Source organism: Apostichopus japonicus, chromosome 16 (genome assembly GCF_037975245.1).
Source record: "Apostichopus japonicus isolate 1M-3 chromosome 16, ASM3797524v1, whole genome shotgun sequence".
Classification (NCBI taxonomy): Eukaryota; Metazoa; Echinodermata; class Holothuroidea; order Aspidochirotida; family Stichopodidae; genus Apostichopus; species Apostichopus japonicus.
Genome location: NC_092576.1, coordinates 20,334,513 through 20,353,450, shown reverse-complemented (window position 1 = coordinate 20,353,450; position 18,938 = coordinate 20,334,513). Strand labels below are relative to the sequence as shown.

General features: G+C 35.4%; 1 protein-coding gene across 2 annotated transcripts; it reads right to left on the bottom strand.

Annotated features, from left to right (window-relative positions):
- Positions 1-1,579: 1,579 nt before the first annotated feature.
- On the bottom strand, positions 1,580-17,757 carry LOC139982651 (proline-rich transmembrane protein 1-like). 2 transcript variants are annotated; one of them, XR_011798223.1, is made up of 8 exons: positions 17,557-17,757; positions 16,448-16,605; positions 15,987-16,051; positions 14,861-15,010; positions 11,235-13,394; positions 6,747-6,832; positions 2,941-3,078; positions 1,580-2,095 (listed from the first exon to the last, which is right to left on the bottom strand). XR_011798223.1 is itself a non-coding variant. In XM_071995659.1 (4 exons), the coding sequence occupies exons 1-4, from the start codon at positions 11,239-11,241 to the stop codon at positions 1,877-1,879; spliced, it is 450 nt and encodes a 149-aa protein (XP_071851760.1). In that variant the 5' UTR covers positions 11,242-11,454; the 3' UTR covers positions 1,580-1,876. The 2 variants fall into 2 exon arrangements, 1 of the variants encoding a protein (XP_071851760.1); XM_071995659.1 differs by lacking the exons at positions 14,861-15,010; positions 15,987-16,051; positions 16,448-16,605; positions 17,557-17,757 and having other exon boundaries at positions 11,235-11,454.
- Positions 17,758-18,938: the final 1,181 nt, after the last annotated feature.

Sequence of the window (18,938 nt, the reverse complement as noted above, 5' to 3'; positions counted from 1 at the left end):
TAATTTCTGTCTATTAGCCTTTCTGTTATATGGTGTAACACTTTTCCACCTCTGGTTTTCCTCGATACGCTATGCCTTGACAGGAGACAGGAAAAAATAATCCAATAATAAAACGAATTTCATTAAAGACTGTTTTATTGAACAGAGGTTATTAAGCATATTACGAAAACTTAGCTTCTCAACTCAGAAAGATCATAGCATTATAATTTACAAAAGAAGACAAGACAAGACATATATATAGGCCTAATTAAATTTGCAGTTAGTTGGAAATCAAGAACAGTGAAAAAAAAATCGAAAAAGCCTCGAAACGGGATTAGCACTCGGGCCTCCCGCTTTTTATGCGGACACCCTAACCACTAGGCTATGGACGCTGATTGTATGTCCAGAGGTTCGAAACCGGTAAGGAAGGTCGTAATTCTACTGTAGGCGTTTGTCACCTGTATCGAACAATACTAGTTCTGTTTTGGTGACATAGTTCGCCTTACTCTAGAGATCAAACATGATGCTAACCAACTGGAAATCATTTGTGATTCCAAAATCCGGATCTCGAAAGAGATACTTTGAAAACACTTTATGTAAATGAAATGGAAGTAAATGACAAAGGCAAATGAATATATGTATAATTGAAATCGTAGTGAGTTGGAACATCAAGAACAGTGAAACAAATTCCAGCTCGACCGGGATTCGATACCGGGCCTCCCGCTTTATATGCGGACAACGCTAACCATATATATATATATATATATATATATATATATATATATATATATATATATATATATATATATATATATATATATATATACAAAGATTATCTATTGAAGCTGTTTCACCAAAATGTATATTTCATTGGATTGACGTGGTCCATATATATATATATATATATATATATATATATATATATATATACAAAGATTATCTATTGAAGCTGTTTCACCAAAATGTATATTTCATTGGATTGACGTGGTCCATATATATATATATATATATATATATATATATATATATATATCATATGTATCATATATATATATATATATGTATATATCATATGTATCATATATATATATATATATATATATATATATATGGACCACGTCAATCCAATGAAATATACATTTTGGTGAAACAGCTTCAATAGATAATCTTTGTGTGCACAATGTCTCTCCTTATAGACTTAGATTACGCACAAATAAGGACGCAACAGCTGGTATTACGTAATAAATCAAATAACGGCATGTGTGCAATTGACTGTTTGAGCTACAATACCGATAAGGTATGGATAAATCCCCAACGAGTAATAAATAAATACATACATACATACATACATAAGTGAAATTATCTGAAATTAATACGATGCGAGTTGTTCAATATTAACACGAAAATGCATCATCGACATTACTATCAAATATACTAAAATGTCAGTTAGTGGTGCTCAGATTTCAACAGACATTTTATTACCCATAACGAGACACTAAATTCTGTATTCCAACAATCCTCGATGTATAGGAATCATTTAGAAAGTCGCTTGTAATTAGAAAATGAAATAGTAATTAAGGGCAATAGTGATGATCTTTAACACGAGGAATGAAGTGAAAGTTGTGCAATTTACCCAAGTGGCAATAAATTGTGTTTTATAGTTTTCATTTTCCACACGTCTTAACAAAAAGGCCAATTCTTTCATATGTCTTTTAAAGGATAAGAAACAGAGCCCGTTTTGTATAATTGAAAATAACTGCAGAAATTTTAAGTCTAAAGCAAACGTCAAAAACTATGAGATAAAGTGCAGCAGTAACCGACACGATTATAATTTTCTGGAACTATGCATATTTTTCATACAGTATCGAGTGCTCGGATATATCCTGCTGTCACGTGACTACTGGTAACTGGATGAAAAATCATTTGTGGGATCATTGGTCTGCTCAGCTTCCGCCTTTTGGGGATCTACAATTAATTTGATGTACACAATCAGAAAGACGACCGCTAACACCCACATGGCGATTCCAGCAATAACACCCCATATACCCCACTTCTTGGCAGCTTTCGAGGACTCACTTGCACCGGCCATATCGCCATCACTGAATTTAGATCGCACCTGAAATGACAAATATAACTTCATCGTTTTCATATAGAGATTGGTGGCCGTATATGTATATAAATATATATATATATATATATATATATATATATATATATATATATATATATGTGTGTGTGTGTGTGTGTTTACATAATGAACACAATGAATTATTTCATCGCAGCATATCATATCACATTTCATCTCATAATCTCATCTCCGTACATCACATGATATTACAGACAACGCATCGCATCGTAGCACATAACGTCACATCACATCATATAACGTTATATCATGTCATGTTCATCGTATCACATCGCATGACATTATTTTAAATCTATCACATCACAACACATCACGTTAAATTACGTCGTATCATATCATTGAGCATAACATCAGATATAGCGTCATGTCACGTCGTATATCCTCCCATCCTTATCATATCATATGAAATATCGTCAAGGTATGTCACGTGATATCTCTTCTTATCGCATCGCAGGACATCACGTCTCGTCGCTGCGCCTCGCATCACATCATATCACTTCAGGTCGCATCACACCACATATCGCCAAACCATGTCCTGTTGCATCCCAACGTATCGCATAGCATAACATTTCACCATATATCATACCACTTCACGTAGCATAACTTAACATATCGTCACGCCATGGCATGTCGCAGGAAATTAATCTCATGGAATTGTATCATATCACATTAGGTCGAATCACACCACGTATCGTCAAGCCACAGTACGTCGCATCACTTCCCATAATCATATAACGTCACATGACATGGTATCGTACGACATCACATCAGATGGTTACAATCTATAGTTTGGTCTCAGTTATCGTTTCACTAACCTCGCCAGCCTTGATCAAAGCCACTATGCCTAGTGGCAGACAACAGCAGAGTGTGGCGAATATCGCTAAAGTAAGATAGTCATTCGGCTGTAACTGGGTGTCTCTTATAATCACTGTAGCGGCTGGCTCCGCAGTAAGCTGGAGGAAGAAATATCACACTTAAACAATACCAGTTAAATAACAAATATGTTTGTTTTTGTTGTCATATTCGATCTACACTTACAGTACAATGACTAACATCAGATGAAGGCTAAATATTTTCTATTAAGGTATGTCTCTAGAAACAACACTAATATAATATTAAGTTTAATTTATTTTTCTGCGAAGTTGTTGATTTTTTTTTTGGCTTGGGAGAGCATTGCATTAACATGGAAGTTAGCAGCCGTAGTTGTACATGACTTTCTTTGATAATAAACTACATATCATGAGACAGATATACTAAAAAAAGATGTGGAATTAGCAATTGTAAATTATCTGATGTCATTTGATGTATCGGCTATTCATTTCGGGCTTCCATAGTACTTTGTGTATTGTCATACACACTACAGTTTTATCCCTATATAACCTTAAAACTAAAGTGAGGGCGTACGTTTACATTAATAGTGATGAGACCTATACATATACATTGATTATACACTAACCGCACAATTGATATCATGATAGCACGGCCGCATGCGGCTTTCAGAAACCCGTAATAATGTGGTATCGTAATTAAATGATGACACGCTGTAATTATATTTACGACGCGAGCCGAACATCTGCTATGTGAGATTATAACGTTTGCAACAAGCGGTAGAAGATAGTCCAATAACGAGAACATCATTTTATAAAGGCCACAATCATTTTCACAGCAAGCTGCGATTGGTATCTTTAAAACCTCTGAAAGGCAGCTCGGTGAATTACAACACAACACTATTATTTCTGACGCTACTCAAAATATCTACAAATGTCATTTATAACGTGACTTGTATAAAAGACCGACATAACTGAAATAGGCGTAAACAACATTAACTTTACTTTCCGTATATATACATCTATTCAGGTATGTCCCGTTATAATGTGGTAAAACTTGAGTAGTGTTGTAAATTTACTAATTATACAGCATGTCATTATGTAGTTACAATATGTCATGATTTAATTACGATACGGCAGTAGTCTTGTTTTATGCTCGGCGCGTGCTTCCATATTTTGAGTAATTTAACGGCTTATATATAGACCACGCAAGATGACCAACATAATTATAAGAAAATCTTGCAATATTAGCAGTGGCGGAGTGAGGGGTATTGGTCAAGGGGGCGAGAATGGTCTGTAGGGGCGCTTTCGACACTATCAGAGCCTTGGCTCTGGACACTATCTAAGCGGAGCGCCACCACAGGTTGGCGCGGTGCGCACAGAAATTTTTTGAGTAAAGATACTTCCTACATCGCCGGAAATTACCCTTTCCGGGCCTTGCTAATTTGCAGATAAACAAAAAATAAATAAGTGCCATCTCCAACAAAATGTGGCAAATATCAATAGGTAGATGAGAGCGCAATAAAAAAGTCAATAATCGCGAATAGGTCAAAAGTGGTAAAAAGCTGAAAAGGGCGCCAGCAGTTCATTTGAGTCCGTCAGGGGGGGGGGGGGATCCGCACCCTGACTGTATGGACGCTCCGTCACTGAATATTAGTAGTTTTAGTTGAGCATGAAGTATACAGTTCACATAGCACAGAACCAGGTGTAACTCAAAGCTGTATTGCAGGGTAATGACTTAAAAAGACATAACCCACATAAGGCAAACACATTAACGAACGCTATCAAGTACAACGCAGCGGTTTATTCAATAAACTAACAGCACCATTTAAGTAGTTTAACGATTTTTGAAAGAAAGCAAGGATATGTGATTACGAGTTGGGAGTAAGAAAGATCTAGGAGATACAACAAATCAACAGTTGCCGGCAAGTTAAAGTACTATGAGCACCAACCCAATTTGCCCTATATTCAGTACCAGTGGCGTAGGAAGGTATTTTTGATTTGGGAGGGGGGAAGGCTGAAAATTGATGACCGGCCTGGGTGGAGGGATTCTAAGGGGAGGGGTGTCCCCCTTTTTTTTTGCATTTCCAGGTGGCCTCAGATGCAATATAGCACACTTCAACACCCACTCCATTTTGTAAATAAATTTGCATTTTCACCTGGCCTTAAATGCAATTTGATTTGGTGAAAAAGGGGTTTTCTGACTTGCGAAGCGGGGGGGGGGGGGGCGGAATGATACTTCCCCCATATTTTTCACTGGGGGATGGCGCTACCCAGCCCCCCTCCCCCGGTTCCTACGCCCTTGTTCAGTACATTTGTTGTGTGTGATAATCTCATTCAAAATCTATTGACATTTTTCGAAATGCTCTTTTCGTTTCTAAGATGTGCAAACTATGACGTGGAGTGGTTGCGCTCATCCAAATTTCTTATTTTAGCCCTTAATCAGCTAACCCCTAATTTAAAGCCCACATATATCATTTGAATATTCTTATTTTTCAAAGAAGACAATAAAATATTTCAAAAATCGCCTTAGGCCTAAAACCTCTGTTCAGAAGGTTGCAAAAAAACCCAAAAGAAATAACATAAGAGAATTAGGCAGTCATTCCCTTTACATCATCAGTGTGCATAATGAGCTAATGTTTATTCATAAATCAAACTAGAATGCCGCTATTCTAGTTATTTCTGTTGTCTATTAGAGTGATTAGGACAATGTTGTTCATAGGTGTCAGAGACCTTTGATAACGGCTCGTTTTTTGCTTACAGCAGTAAAAATGCAAGTTGGGTACATGTTTTACTTGTTATAAACTAGTTACTCAATTAACGCTATATGTTAATTCAGGGCTCGTGTAATACATTCCGACGTTTTTTACATTTTTATATTCAATTTTGTAATCAATGGATTAAGAAATAAATGAATAGACCTAGAGGTTAACATCGTATCTACATGTTGATAACACAATCAACAGTATATACCTGGTGCTTTTACCGTAACATTGACATGTTGAAGTATTAAGATAAATAGCTGAATAGCTGAATCGAAGATCGATCATGTGTATATTGATAACTCACTAACTGCCTGTATGGTTAAACATGTCGATGTGTGGATTCTAAAAATGTCATATATCTCAAGGGTATATAGACGTTGAGATTTTTATATTTTTTCTCGATATTGTAATATCTTAATGCTAAGATATTTAGATTTTAACATCTTCAATTGTCACATTTCAATATCTTAATCACCATTATATCTTGCTTGTCAATATTTCAATTTATTCATTTCAAGATATCCCATATATAATGAGATCATTTCATCTCAAATATCACCATAACTAGTGATTACAACAATAACATATTTAATATCTTACTATCTCACAATTTCTCCAAAGCTCCGTACATGAGTGATACCAAGATATTTCCTCTATTACGTTTCGTTCAGGCGCGTAGCCAGGAATTTGCCAAGGAAGGGGCGAAACTGTAGGCAAACTATCAGAGCCGTTGATACGGTATTACACACTATCTAAGCGTAGCGCCATCATGAGGTTTGGCGCGAAGCGTACAAGAACACTTTGGCTGAAAATGCCTCCCAGATCGCTGGAAATGGCACTTTCCAGGCCTTGTAAGTTGCATCTTAGCATTTTCTCTTTTAAAATTACTAGCGATATCATGAAAACATTAAAAATTAAAATTAAAATATGTTCAAGGTGGGGGCGGCTGCCCCCTTCGCCCCCCCCCCCCCCCTTGGCTAAGCGCCTGATTTCGTTACGTTTGAATGGACGGATCAGATAATAACTTACAGCATCTTTCTCGTAATAAGGAGGAGGATTTTGCTGTTGCGATTGTCCATGTTGCCCTGAGTCATCTTGCTGCTTGGAGTATTGTGCTGTTATAAAGAAAATGTAGAAAAAGATGTAATAATTCCAACAGCAACAAGAACTAACTGAATGTAAGCCTGCAGTAGCATTTATCAGCGATATTAAGGAACCTCTTATCAATGTAAATCATATGTTAACGAACCTCTTATCAATGTAAATCATATGTTAAGGAACCTCTTATCAATGTAAATCATATGTTACGCCCCCACCTCCCTCCTCTCCACTACCATCTCCATCGTCAGTCGAGGGACAAAAGTCGGCGGATAATTATTACTTATGACCACAACCTTGAGTTTCAGACACCTAATTTATACAGTCTAAATATGCCTCAAAGGTATACCACACATCCAACATTGGACCACAGTGACTTCCTCAATCGTAAATTGATAGATCCACCTATGACCCGACCATAATGGTTCATGCCTCATATCTAAATCAGTCGGGGAATTTGGAAATTGCCCTTCTCCGTTATTGGTTGGCAGGATTGTAGGTGCAAACATACCGATACAAGCCCACCATGAATGCAAATCTATACTTGATAAGAAGCATGCACAAAAACTGGTTTAAAGATGGACCTCCTTAGTCTGCTCCACCCCCTTCCCAATACTTATGTTTACCAGGAAATAAATTAGTTCAGTGGCGTAGATAATATCAAAACGGAATCGCACATTTAAGAGTTGACCATACAATTTGGGAATCTTCCCAAGAAAAGTTCCTTTCCTGAATTGCTTTTGCCGAATTTTTAGTTTCATCACTAATTATAAAACAATCAAAAATTAGAAAATAACTAGACATCTCCAAAGAAACACCAAGAAACAGAAACTTTAGAAAACTAAGAATTTTGTCCCTTTTTTTCTCCAGGCATAGATTTTTACCAAAACAGTTTTAAAAATAGGTTTGCTAAAAATACCTATGTTTACCAGGAAATAAATTAGTTCAGTGGCGTAGAAAATATCAAAACGGAATCGCACATTAAAGAGTTGACCATACAATTTGGGAATCTTCCCAAGAAAAGTTCCTTTCCTGAATTGCTTTTGTAACCCTGCCCTGCCGAATTTTTAGTTTCATCACTAATTATAAAACAATCAAAAATTAGAAAATAACTAGACATCTCCAAAGAAACACCAAGACACAGAAACTTTAGAAAACTAAGAATTTTGTCCCTTTTTTTCTCCAGGCATAGATTTTTACCAAAACAGTTTTAAAAATAGGTTTGCTAAAACTACCACTAAGATTTAATTATTGTTGTAGACAATGGTTCTGAACATGCAGAGGTGAGGGAGTCTTTATACAGCTTCCCGGAAAACAGAAGGGCAACTCTCATACCCTCTAAGCCCAGTGAACTTTCGAACCTAATTAACAATAGCATACGATGTAAATAAACGGATACGGTATGCCACTGGATGCAACCGAGCTATACGTTTAATGTTCATGTTTCCTGAACATGCACATCATATATCTCTTTGACAGAACATGTCATGTGCAGGACATCCAATATACACAGTAGGAACAGAATCTCAGAATCGAGACATTAAAGGGCCATTGTTGATAGGCATATCATGAACATATATACATGACTTCTCTCTTCACATAACTCTATCTATACATTGGAAACTCTGTAAGTTAAAACTTGGTTATTGAAAGGCATTGAAGACTCGCCCAAACCGCGTGCGGCCATCTGTAAAAGTTAACTTTCTGTTGCTTGCAAGTGCCGTTCTGTTCGTGCCGCTACAAAATGCAGACAGTAATGAAACGTGATACCTTGTTATCTTCAGCTGAACCTGAGATGTCCATCGCTGTATCGTTTATACATTGTGCTGTGGGTATTGACCGCAGCTGTATGTACTGACTGTACTCTGGTGTCTGATTACCGACGGTAGCAAGCTGTGTTTGTATTTTCTGTGATCGATGGTGGTGTATAACACTTATGTTACACCTCATTCAAAACTAGGTCAGATTGCCGGCATTGGACGTTTCTTTTTGCGCGAGTCTCAACACCCTTTAAGTATTAAAACTACTATAGAGTTACCACAATCAGTGAACATATTAATAAGCAAACAATTCAAAGATTCCATAAGGGGTTGGTCTATAGAATATCACATATAACCAGATACTAGCTGTCATTATTTAGATACGTATACCCTGCTGGATCATTAGCGCTGTCCCGACTCATACGCTATGCATATCAGAGCGGTTGTATATGGTTCGTCAGCTGTATACGTGTGAGTTACTATACATACCGCGCATACCATTCCATAGCCTCGAGAGGCTAATACACAAACCAAGGTAAATGAGCCTACTGAACTACAGCGTTACAACATCATCTGTCCACTTATTGCTTACCTACTTTCTCATGATACATTAATCAATCATATTATTGTACATGTTTATTTTGCTTGCATCATTGATTACAAATTGACCTTTTTCCAGTTTTTGTAACATGAAAATTTGTCCTGTATTAAATAAGTATGATCTACCAGTAACATAGGAAGCACATGAGCTTGTAACATCACTTCACTGCTAGAAGAGTACGTTATTATATCTCTGGTAGAAGGCGCATTTTTCATGAGGAACGCATGCTAACTGTACAATATATGTTTATGTTACACAAGCTAACCTGCACGTTTAAAGGGAGAATGGATCAGTAACTGTACACTATATGTTTTTGTTACACAGGCTAACCATGAACGTTTAAAGGGAGAATAGATCAGTAACTGCACACTATATGTTTATGTTACACAGGCTAACCATACACGTTTAAAGGGAGAGTGGATCAGTAACTGTACACTATATTGTTACACAGGATAACCATGAACGTTTAAAGGGAGAATGGAACAGTAACTGTACACTATGTGTTTATGTTACACAGGATAACCATGCATGTTTGAAGGGAGAATGGATCAGTAACTGTACACTATATGTTTATGTTACACAGGCTAACCATGCACGTTTAAAGGGAGAGTGGATCAGTAATTGTACACTATATTGTTACACAGGATAACCATGCAGGTTTAAAGGGAGAATGGATCAGTAACTGCACACTATATGTTTATGTTACACAGGCTAACCATGCACGTTTAAAGGGAGAGTGGATCAGTAATTGTACACTATATTGTTACACAGGATAACCATGCAGGTTTAAAGGGAGAATGGATCAGTAACTGCACACTATATGTTTATGTTACACAGGCTAACCATGCACGTTTAAAGGGAGAGTGGATCAGTAATTGTACACTATATTGTTACACAGGATAACCATGCAGGTTTAAAGGGAGAATGGATCAGTAACTGCACACTATATGTTTATGTTACACAGGCTAACCATGCACGTTTGGAGGGAGAATGGATCAGTAACTGTACACTATATATTTATGTTACATAGGGTGACCATGCACGTTTAAAGGGAGAATGGATCAGTAACTGTACACTATATGTTTATGTATATGTTTTATAAATGTTTATGTTTTATAAATGTTCGTTAAATGCATTATACAGAAATGCATGAATCACCGTTCTATAAACATTGAACTGTTGAGCATATTTTAAATTAGGAAACAAAAATCTAAAAAGGGCAACAATGTGGGAACGTTGAAAACAGAGCGGACAGAGTTGCATCACGTTTAGAAGATGCTTTAAGTTATGTTGATACCAGTGGTTTAAAATATTACGTTTATTACGAATTTACCCAGCTACGCGTGTTAATAGAGGACGGTTGGATTTAAATATACATTTCATTACATGAATTAATTGACAGACAAATAAAATAAGTGTTCTGATTTTGGCCTCAAGCTAGTGAACGTCTTACCAAAGTAACACAGTAAGATTAAATCACTATTTACAATACCAAGACACTGTCTTGGATGTTAGGACTTCCATCATTAATATACTGAATTGATTGATCCAACACTGATGTTACTTCGATAACACTATAACTGATCTATAGCTATATAGTTCATGAATCAGTCTGAATTATATCAGTATAACCTAATCCGAATCTGAAACCATCGTCAGCATTGATAGCGTGTTGAAGTAGTCCAATAAGTAAGTATTAGTAGGAATACACAACTACGAAAGTAGTAAATAATGTGTAACCAACTACAAAGTCAAGCTTACTTGTAACTGTAGGTCAGTACGGATTAGCTATAGGTTAACATTATGATTTATTTAGGTAGATCTGGAGAACATGGCCATTATATACAGTACGACTGTAAACACAGCAGCAATGAACGGGTATATATGTATACACCTTATATTTATATATATATATATATATATATATATATATATATATATATATAGGCATATATATATAGGCATATATATAAATATATATATATATAGGCATATATATATAGGCATATATATAGGCATATATATATATATATTTCTACATAACATGTACGTACTTACCACTCATGTTGTCCTATCCTCGTTATTCACTCCTTACTGATAAATGTAGAAGAGACCGTATAGCAGTTACAAGCACACACACAGCAGCAGACACTGGTATAAGTTTATTGTCTATCTCTGGTGACCTCCAGCAGCTTCAATTACTGGTACTAACTAGACGGTGACGAGTACATCCAAGTTTACAGGCAGGGAGGGTTGTCTATATCAATCACCGATCGCAGTGTGTGTTACATGGTATGTACTTGTGATATTGAATATTATACTGAGAGGTGTAAAATGTCGATTGTCATTCTGTGCTATACGTATTTGCGGGGTATATGAAGCAGGTAAACATAAATTAACTGTTCATGGTAGGCCTATATATGCTTAAAAGAATAGTCCAGGTCAAAATTTATTTTTTGAAGTGATAATGAGGAACATAATCTAAGCATTCTGGTGAAACTTGCATTCAATTCCTATGTACCGTGTTTGAGATATTGACAGTTGAAGTTGCCACCTTTCGTATCAAAAGTGAAATTGGAGCAAAGAGGTATGGCAATATTGTAGCACGCTGATGAATAATGTTTTGTTTCCCTTTAAAATTGACGTCTAAATTCATCGTCGTCAACGTCGTCATCATCGTCGTCTTCGTAGTCGTCATAATCGTCAAACGTCCAACGTACATTCACTCCATTTAATTGTGTCACCTATATATCACCCCCTCATAACTAGGCACAGTCCAGGTCCTCAAGGTTTTTGGGGTGGGTAGCAACGTTAGTACCATTGTTTTCATAAATGGTCGACAGAGTACACTATCATATAGTAAATTATTTGTAGGAATGAAATAATACCATTTTTTTATCTGTTTTGGGAAGTTGGTCTTGACAGTTATCTCCATAACGTAGACCAATATAGTGTTGTGTTTGTGTCTCCTTTAAAGATACTTATATAACACGTGTTAACATACTTATATAACAAGTGTTAACATACTTATATAACACGTGTTAACATACTTATATAACACGTGTTAACATACGGTGATCAATGAGGCAGTAAACACTATCCTGAAAATAGACTTGTTTTATATAATTAAATTTTATTTTCATTCGTTCATAAAAATTTATATATATTTGATAATTCATAAAATACGACGTCTTATATACTTTGCATAAGAATTTCTGTTTGGTATATTACGATTCTATAAAATGGGTTAAAATAAGGGAAAAAACTTGACACTATATTAAATTGTCAACTAAACTTCGTAATGATATACACATTTGCATCGTTTAAACAAAACCTTCCTTTCATCGACTAATACAAACCTTATGTAAATTATTTGTTGTATAAATATCGTTTTGTTCAGAGTTCCTCTCAAATATGCTATTCACAATTGTTTTCATTGCCGCTTTAATGTTAGATATATTATTGTATTACACATTGGTGGTCAAGTAAATTGCCCCTAACTTGAGTAATTTCTATAATCGATTATAACAATGTGACCAAAGAAACACAGTCAAGTACTGTGTCAGTCTCTTGAGGGAGATAAGATCACGTGACGTAATATTACATTGACAGCCTCATCGAAGATACCGTATTTACAGCACCACAAAGGTCTCAATAATATGCTGAACGTTAGCCTCAAATATGTGAGTTTCTTTTGTGAAGTATATATATATATATATATATATATATATATATATATATATATATATATATATATATATATATATATATATATATATACATTATATACTTTCTAAAAACCCTGAACCATCAATGAAACACTAACGAACCCTCACTCAGTGTGTAGATATTGACATCATGCAACATGTCTAGATAGTAGACCGAATTGCATTCTCGGAGGAACAGCCATCTTAGCAGTGTCTTTGAAAATGAAAGTGTCAACGAAAGCCCATCTTGTCAAATTATTCACTCCGACTGCGGTTTATGAAAGTATCGTTGGAACCCCAGCACTTTATCTCCTTATATGGTAACTATTGTCAGAACACATATGTTTTATAACTTTTATCAAATGTTTAATACAATTTCTATGACTACGACAATAATAACAATGGTCCAGAAGACAAAAGCGAGTACGACTCCAACGAAAGACCAAGCTTTGGCTTCACCCGAGGCTCTGATGGCACCAGCTCTGTTGTTATCTTTGTGTCTTTCATGCACCTATATGAAGATAATAATAATAATAATAATAATAATAATAATAATAATAATAATAATAATAATAATAATAATAATAATAATAATAATAATAATAATAATAATAATAATAATTATAATAATAATAATTATAATAATAATAATTATAATAATAATAATAATAATAATAATAATAATAATAATAATAATAATAATAATAATAATAATAATAATAATAATAATAATAATCAATAATGATAATGATAATAATAATAATAATAATAATAATAATAATAATAATAATAATAATAATAATAATAATAATAATAATAATAATAATAATAATAATAATAAATTAATAATACATTAATAATACTATTAATTCCACCATTAAACAGATTCTGATTTCTATGAATAATACCGGATTTAGAGTGTTGTGGTTAAGTGGTTAATGAAGTGGACTTATGATCTAAGGTTTGCAGGTTCGAGTCCTGATCAGATCATTGAGTTGTATCCTCAATTCGACAAGGCACCTTATCTCCATTGCCTCTCTTCACCCAGGTGTATAAATGGGAACCTGTGAGAAAAACTGTCAGTTTGGCGCTGTTTAACTGCTTCCATGTGGAGGGATTTTCTCTCTGTTTGACCGGTTATCGTTGGCCAGGGTAATATTGTGCTGCGCCTTTGAGCACCGTTATCGGTGGATATGTCTGCGTTTTATTAATCTAATTACTATTATCTGATTTAATGTGACTTTAGTTACAAAGAACTAGAATCAAGGTTGTTAACAATAACTAGAAACATAGGCTAATAAATAGGTATTTCTGACTGCCATATATTTGCGAAGAACCCACACTGCAATCCATTAAGGAATATAGCTATTATCCTACTATAGTTATGGTTACCAACTTTGAACGATTCCAGTTTCAGTTCAACTTATTAAATTGAAATTTCGGGAGCCTTCATCTCGAATTTACACAGCAGACTGGAATTAAACTATAAGATTTGAGTTCAGCGAAATAGTCAGGAAAATAGGGAAATGTGTACAATATGCTAACGCTGCATGACAGCGTATCACCTATACAAAGAATGGAACCATGAGTTGAGATACTAGGTACGTTCTTCAATATACTCTACATCCAGTTATAGAGATAAATCAAACACGCCGTGTACTCTATAGATATATATATATATATATATATATATATATATATATATATATATATATATATATATATATATATATATATATATATATGTATATAGTCACGTGACCATAAATGCTATCATATCGTATCTTCACATCATTAAATCCTCCAGAGATGTAAATTTAGTGAGTTTACTTCAATGTCAACCTTCACTTAATCGATATGATTTAATATAATGTATTTACAAGATCAAAATTCACTCAATCGATGTGATTTAATATAATGTATTTACGAGATCAACCTTGACTCAATCGATATAATATAATGTTTTAATTGACATACTTTCATGGACCAACGTAGAGCCACCAATCCCGCTGGGAGACAGAGTATGGCAGTTATGATAGACCGTTTACGATAGTCTTCAGGACAAGGTAGATGAGCTGTTGGAGGTATCTTCAAAACAACTTCACCGTTTCCCTCCGAAGCTGGCAACTGGAGGATAAGGGTAAGTAATTATATGTATGGTGGAAATATATAGGCGTGATTGTATAGGAATTAACAGTCAGAGTCGGTGGAGGGGATGGGTGGGGTGGGCGGGTGGGTGGGGAGGGTTCGGGTGGGTGGGGAAGGGAGGGGAGCTGGAAAACAAAGAGCATGTTCACCCTACCCCTTCGCCAATCAACAGAACCTGCAAAGTGCAGGTCTTCATAGATGTGAAGTGCAACTTTTTGTTAGCGAGTTTCGAATATGAAGCAGTTTTACTTTTGAGCAACAGTGCCGCGATCATTTGTAAATTTCATATGAAGTTATGGTACTATAGAACATTCGTTCTCAGAGATGTTTTCAGATGACTTTGTGGAATACCCCCCTCACATTGCCAAACCCACACCCGTCGAAATAACAAGCCCAGCTGCTCTCCATGCTTCGTGCCCCTTCCACTCTTACAAATGTGTATGTATGTATTTTAGATCCTCCTGCAAGCAGGAACTCGCGAAGAACCCTCATTGGCTTATCAAAGCCGCAAGCCAACGCCAGTCTCTTAGATTCAATCTGAACAGATTCAATCTGAAAAGATTCAATCCTTTCCATCATATGCGACTCGCATGTGACTGTATGTATCTTACAGTTATACATACAGTAGAATGTATACACAGTATTATATATATATTTATATATATATATATATATATATATATATATATATATATATATATATATATATATATATATATATATATATATATATATATAACGTACAGTGTCATACATTGTATAAGGTAATCAATATTGAAGTGCTTCAGTACCCATTACCTTATTAAATTATATCATTCAATGCCATTGTACTGTCAGTTTGCAGAGCTTGTAAGATTCTCTCCAGTAACGGCAACTAACATACAATTCTCCAATCACCTTAGCACCGCATATGATGACGTCACAAGTTATACTTATAGTGATCAGATATACTCACGTTAGGAGGATTGACGATAGTGTGTGATTGGTGTTCCTCTGTCTCATTTAAGAACTCACGGTACTCTATAGAGAGAAAACAAAGGAAAGAAAGTACGAAATATTATACAAATGGCACGTAACCAGCCTTTGTTGTGTGTATGTGTGTGGGGGTGGATGTGGCGGGGGGGGGGGGACCAGCCTTCGTATTGTGTGTGCATGGGGCAGTGTTAACCAGCCTTCGGAGTGTGAGGGAGAAGACAATTTTGTTGTCCCAAATTGGAGAGTTAAAGAATTAAGGGTAAGATGTTATGTCATCCATGGGTAGGGTCTATATATTTAAAATAATCGGATATATAATATCAATAATAATTGCCAGGAGCAATTTGGTCATTTCATTTCACTAACATGATCAATTTTAAGTTCAATTTAAACAGAAATACAAAGTACCACAAAATGAATATGCATGAAAGGATATCTTACTAAATAATGCCATAGTTCCGGGTTGAGGGCGTCCCCTTTGTTCATTGGCGGTATTGAGCGCTCGTGAAGAGTGTTGGTATTTATATTACAGAATGTGTAGTGTAGTGTCTGTGGTCTTAAAATGCGAACTGGCTCATATCCTTCGTCTGTCTTCTATGCTGTAAATAAATAAATACAGATATAGTGATCCTTAGTATCATCAATAATACAAACAATAGTACAAATAGTGACGCACATCCGGGAAGGGGAGGGGGTGGTGGTTTGGGTTGTACTATATATATATATATATATATATATATATATATATATATATATATATAATAGTACAACCATCTCTGATATAAAATAATGACTATACCTAGTCATGTATTGACCTACAAATACAGTTCTTCGATCTTTACATTAAAATAATAGCAGACTATGTGGATTAAGCAGTTCCTCTAGTTGAGAGGTATCTGAACTGGCTACCGCATGGCCGACACCAAGGTTTCAGTCCCCCGTGATCCGAAACCAACAACCAATGACAACAACAAGGGAGACCGTAAGAGGTGGAATTAGAGTAGCCTTTTAAGAAAAAGGACCCAAAAACTGTGCTCTCAGCCTCTTTCGTTAACAATAGAGTCAACCCGTACATTTTACTACCGTTAACGGGTTTACTTCTTTTCATTAGAGTCAAATTCTTCGGGCTATTAGCCGTTTATGGATAAATCGAGATTTCCCCCTCACCCCCCCCCCCATAGGGTCTTCTTGTTCTGCGGACTTAAGTCCATACTAGGCACGATATACATTCTTCCAATATAATTTATACTCCTCTTCACTCACACTCCGACCATGGATGCACATTATATTATTCAAACTCAACTGCCAACTGTTTTGTAATGTACATATACGGTACACAGTGTCGGTCGTTTAATAATACTAAGGTATGATTGCTCAAACTGTAATGATACTCCTCAACAAAAGTCATCCAAGGAAGAACCAGGGCACAAAATCCTGACAATTATCCATTTTAGCTGATATATAGCCTCATCTCTACAATGATAAAACCACGAACTACTGAGCTCCCTTGTTATACACCCCCCCCCCCCCCTGTACTATATAGCTCTTACCTTTAAAGGCTTCTAACATAGGCCGGCCTTCCAACGCACTGTCGATTCACACAATTAAACGAATTCTTAGTAATGACATTTCATACCTTATTGAGCCGGTATATATGCTAAGTCTATCGTTATTTGACAAATATTGTAACCAAATTTACATTGAATAGCTTCACGTATAAACACCATATAGGATGTATATACACGCACTGAACAAAAAGTATCTTTTGTTTGGGTACAACGACCAATTCTGAGTCAGTGACTAGTAATGCTTGTTTGCCCTTACGTCATCGATTTGATTGTGCGGTGACTATTGTTGGTTATAGCCACATATAACAAATCAGCCCAATATATGGCATTGCGCCTGCATGGTCGATTTGCAATACAAACAATACGTGACCCTGTTTTTAGCGTTAGCATGTATCTCTCTGCTACAAAATATGAATAGAGTGAAGAGATGCATTGAATACTTTCCTATTGTTTCTTTATTATTATTTTGTATTCGATAATAATTAATTTTGTATAAAAGTAAGTTGGCCTGATATTTTTGGCTCTATAGTTACATATATATAACAATTCAGCTCTTTATGGCATTGCGTCAGGCCAATTTACTTTTACACATTCTCTTACACAAGCTTCATTAGTGGGAGAAGCAGTTTAAATAACAGTTTTGTTTTAGTTCTATTTTAATAATTTATTTTGGAATTAAAGGCAGTTGAGCGCAACCATTTGAAATAAGGAATTCTGTTTGAATTGTCTTTTTACAAGTAGACTGGTTGCCGTCGACATTAAACATGTTAAAAGGACAGTCCAGAAGAAAATATATGTTTTAAATAAAAGATAAAATATATTCTAGGATCCTGGAGATATATGGCCTATGACGTAATATATGCATCTATATGACGTCACATGAGCATGCTTACTCCAAGTTCATCTTTGGTTCAAGTATAAACTGAACAGACATATCTCAATACGGCATTTGTAGGCTACTTATAACGGAATTGAATAACACTTCCACCATGGTACTATATACTTTCAGTTAATTTCTTCGTTACATATTGTCACGTTCGCGGAGAAGGCGATAGGAAAATAAAATGTCGGAAGAGTTGTCGAGCGGTGTTACTAAATTTATTCTCAATGAATCTTATATAAAAGAGAAATGTGTGATAAATTAGGAATAAAATGTTCAGAAGATTGGTTAGGCGATACAAAAGCAATGCCCCTTACACTGCCTGTCAGTGCCAGTACAAATAACTAATCAGACTATGTAACTCTTATTGACTTTCAGTGTACTACTAACTGGCAAATAATGCCTATTGGATTGACTCTAGCTAGTCAAGTCTGTGAACCTAGAACCAACCGTGAACTTCTCAGAAGAATTTCACCCCTTACCT

Excerpts from the sequence above, each read along its gene's own strand:
- LOC139982651 (XM_071995659.1), bottom strand. Across the intron at positions 3,079-6,746 it reads CTTATTACGAGAAAGATGCT|CTTACTGCGGAGCCAGCCGC; the intron begins GTAAGTTATTAT and ends TTCTTCCTCCAG. Across the intron at positions 2,096-2,940 it reads CTTTGATCAAGGCTGGCGAG|GTGCGATCTAAATTCAGTGA; the intron begins GTTAGTGAAACG and ends TTGTCATTTCAG.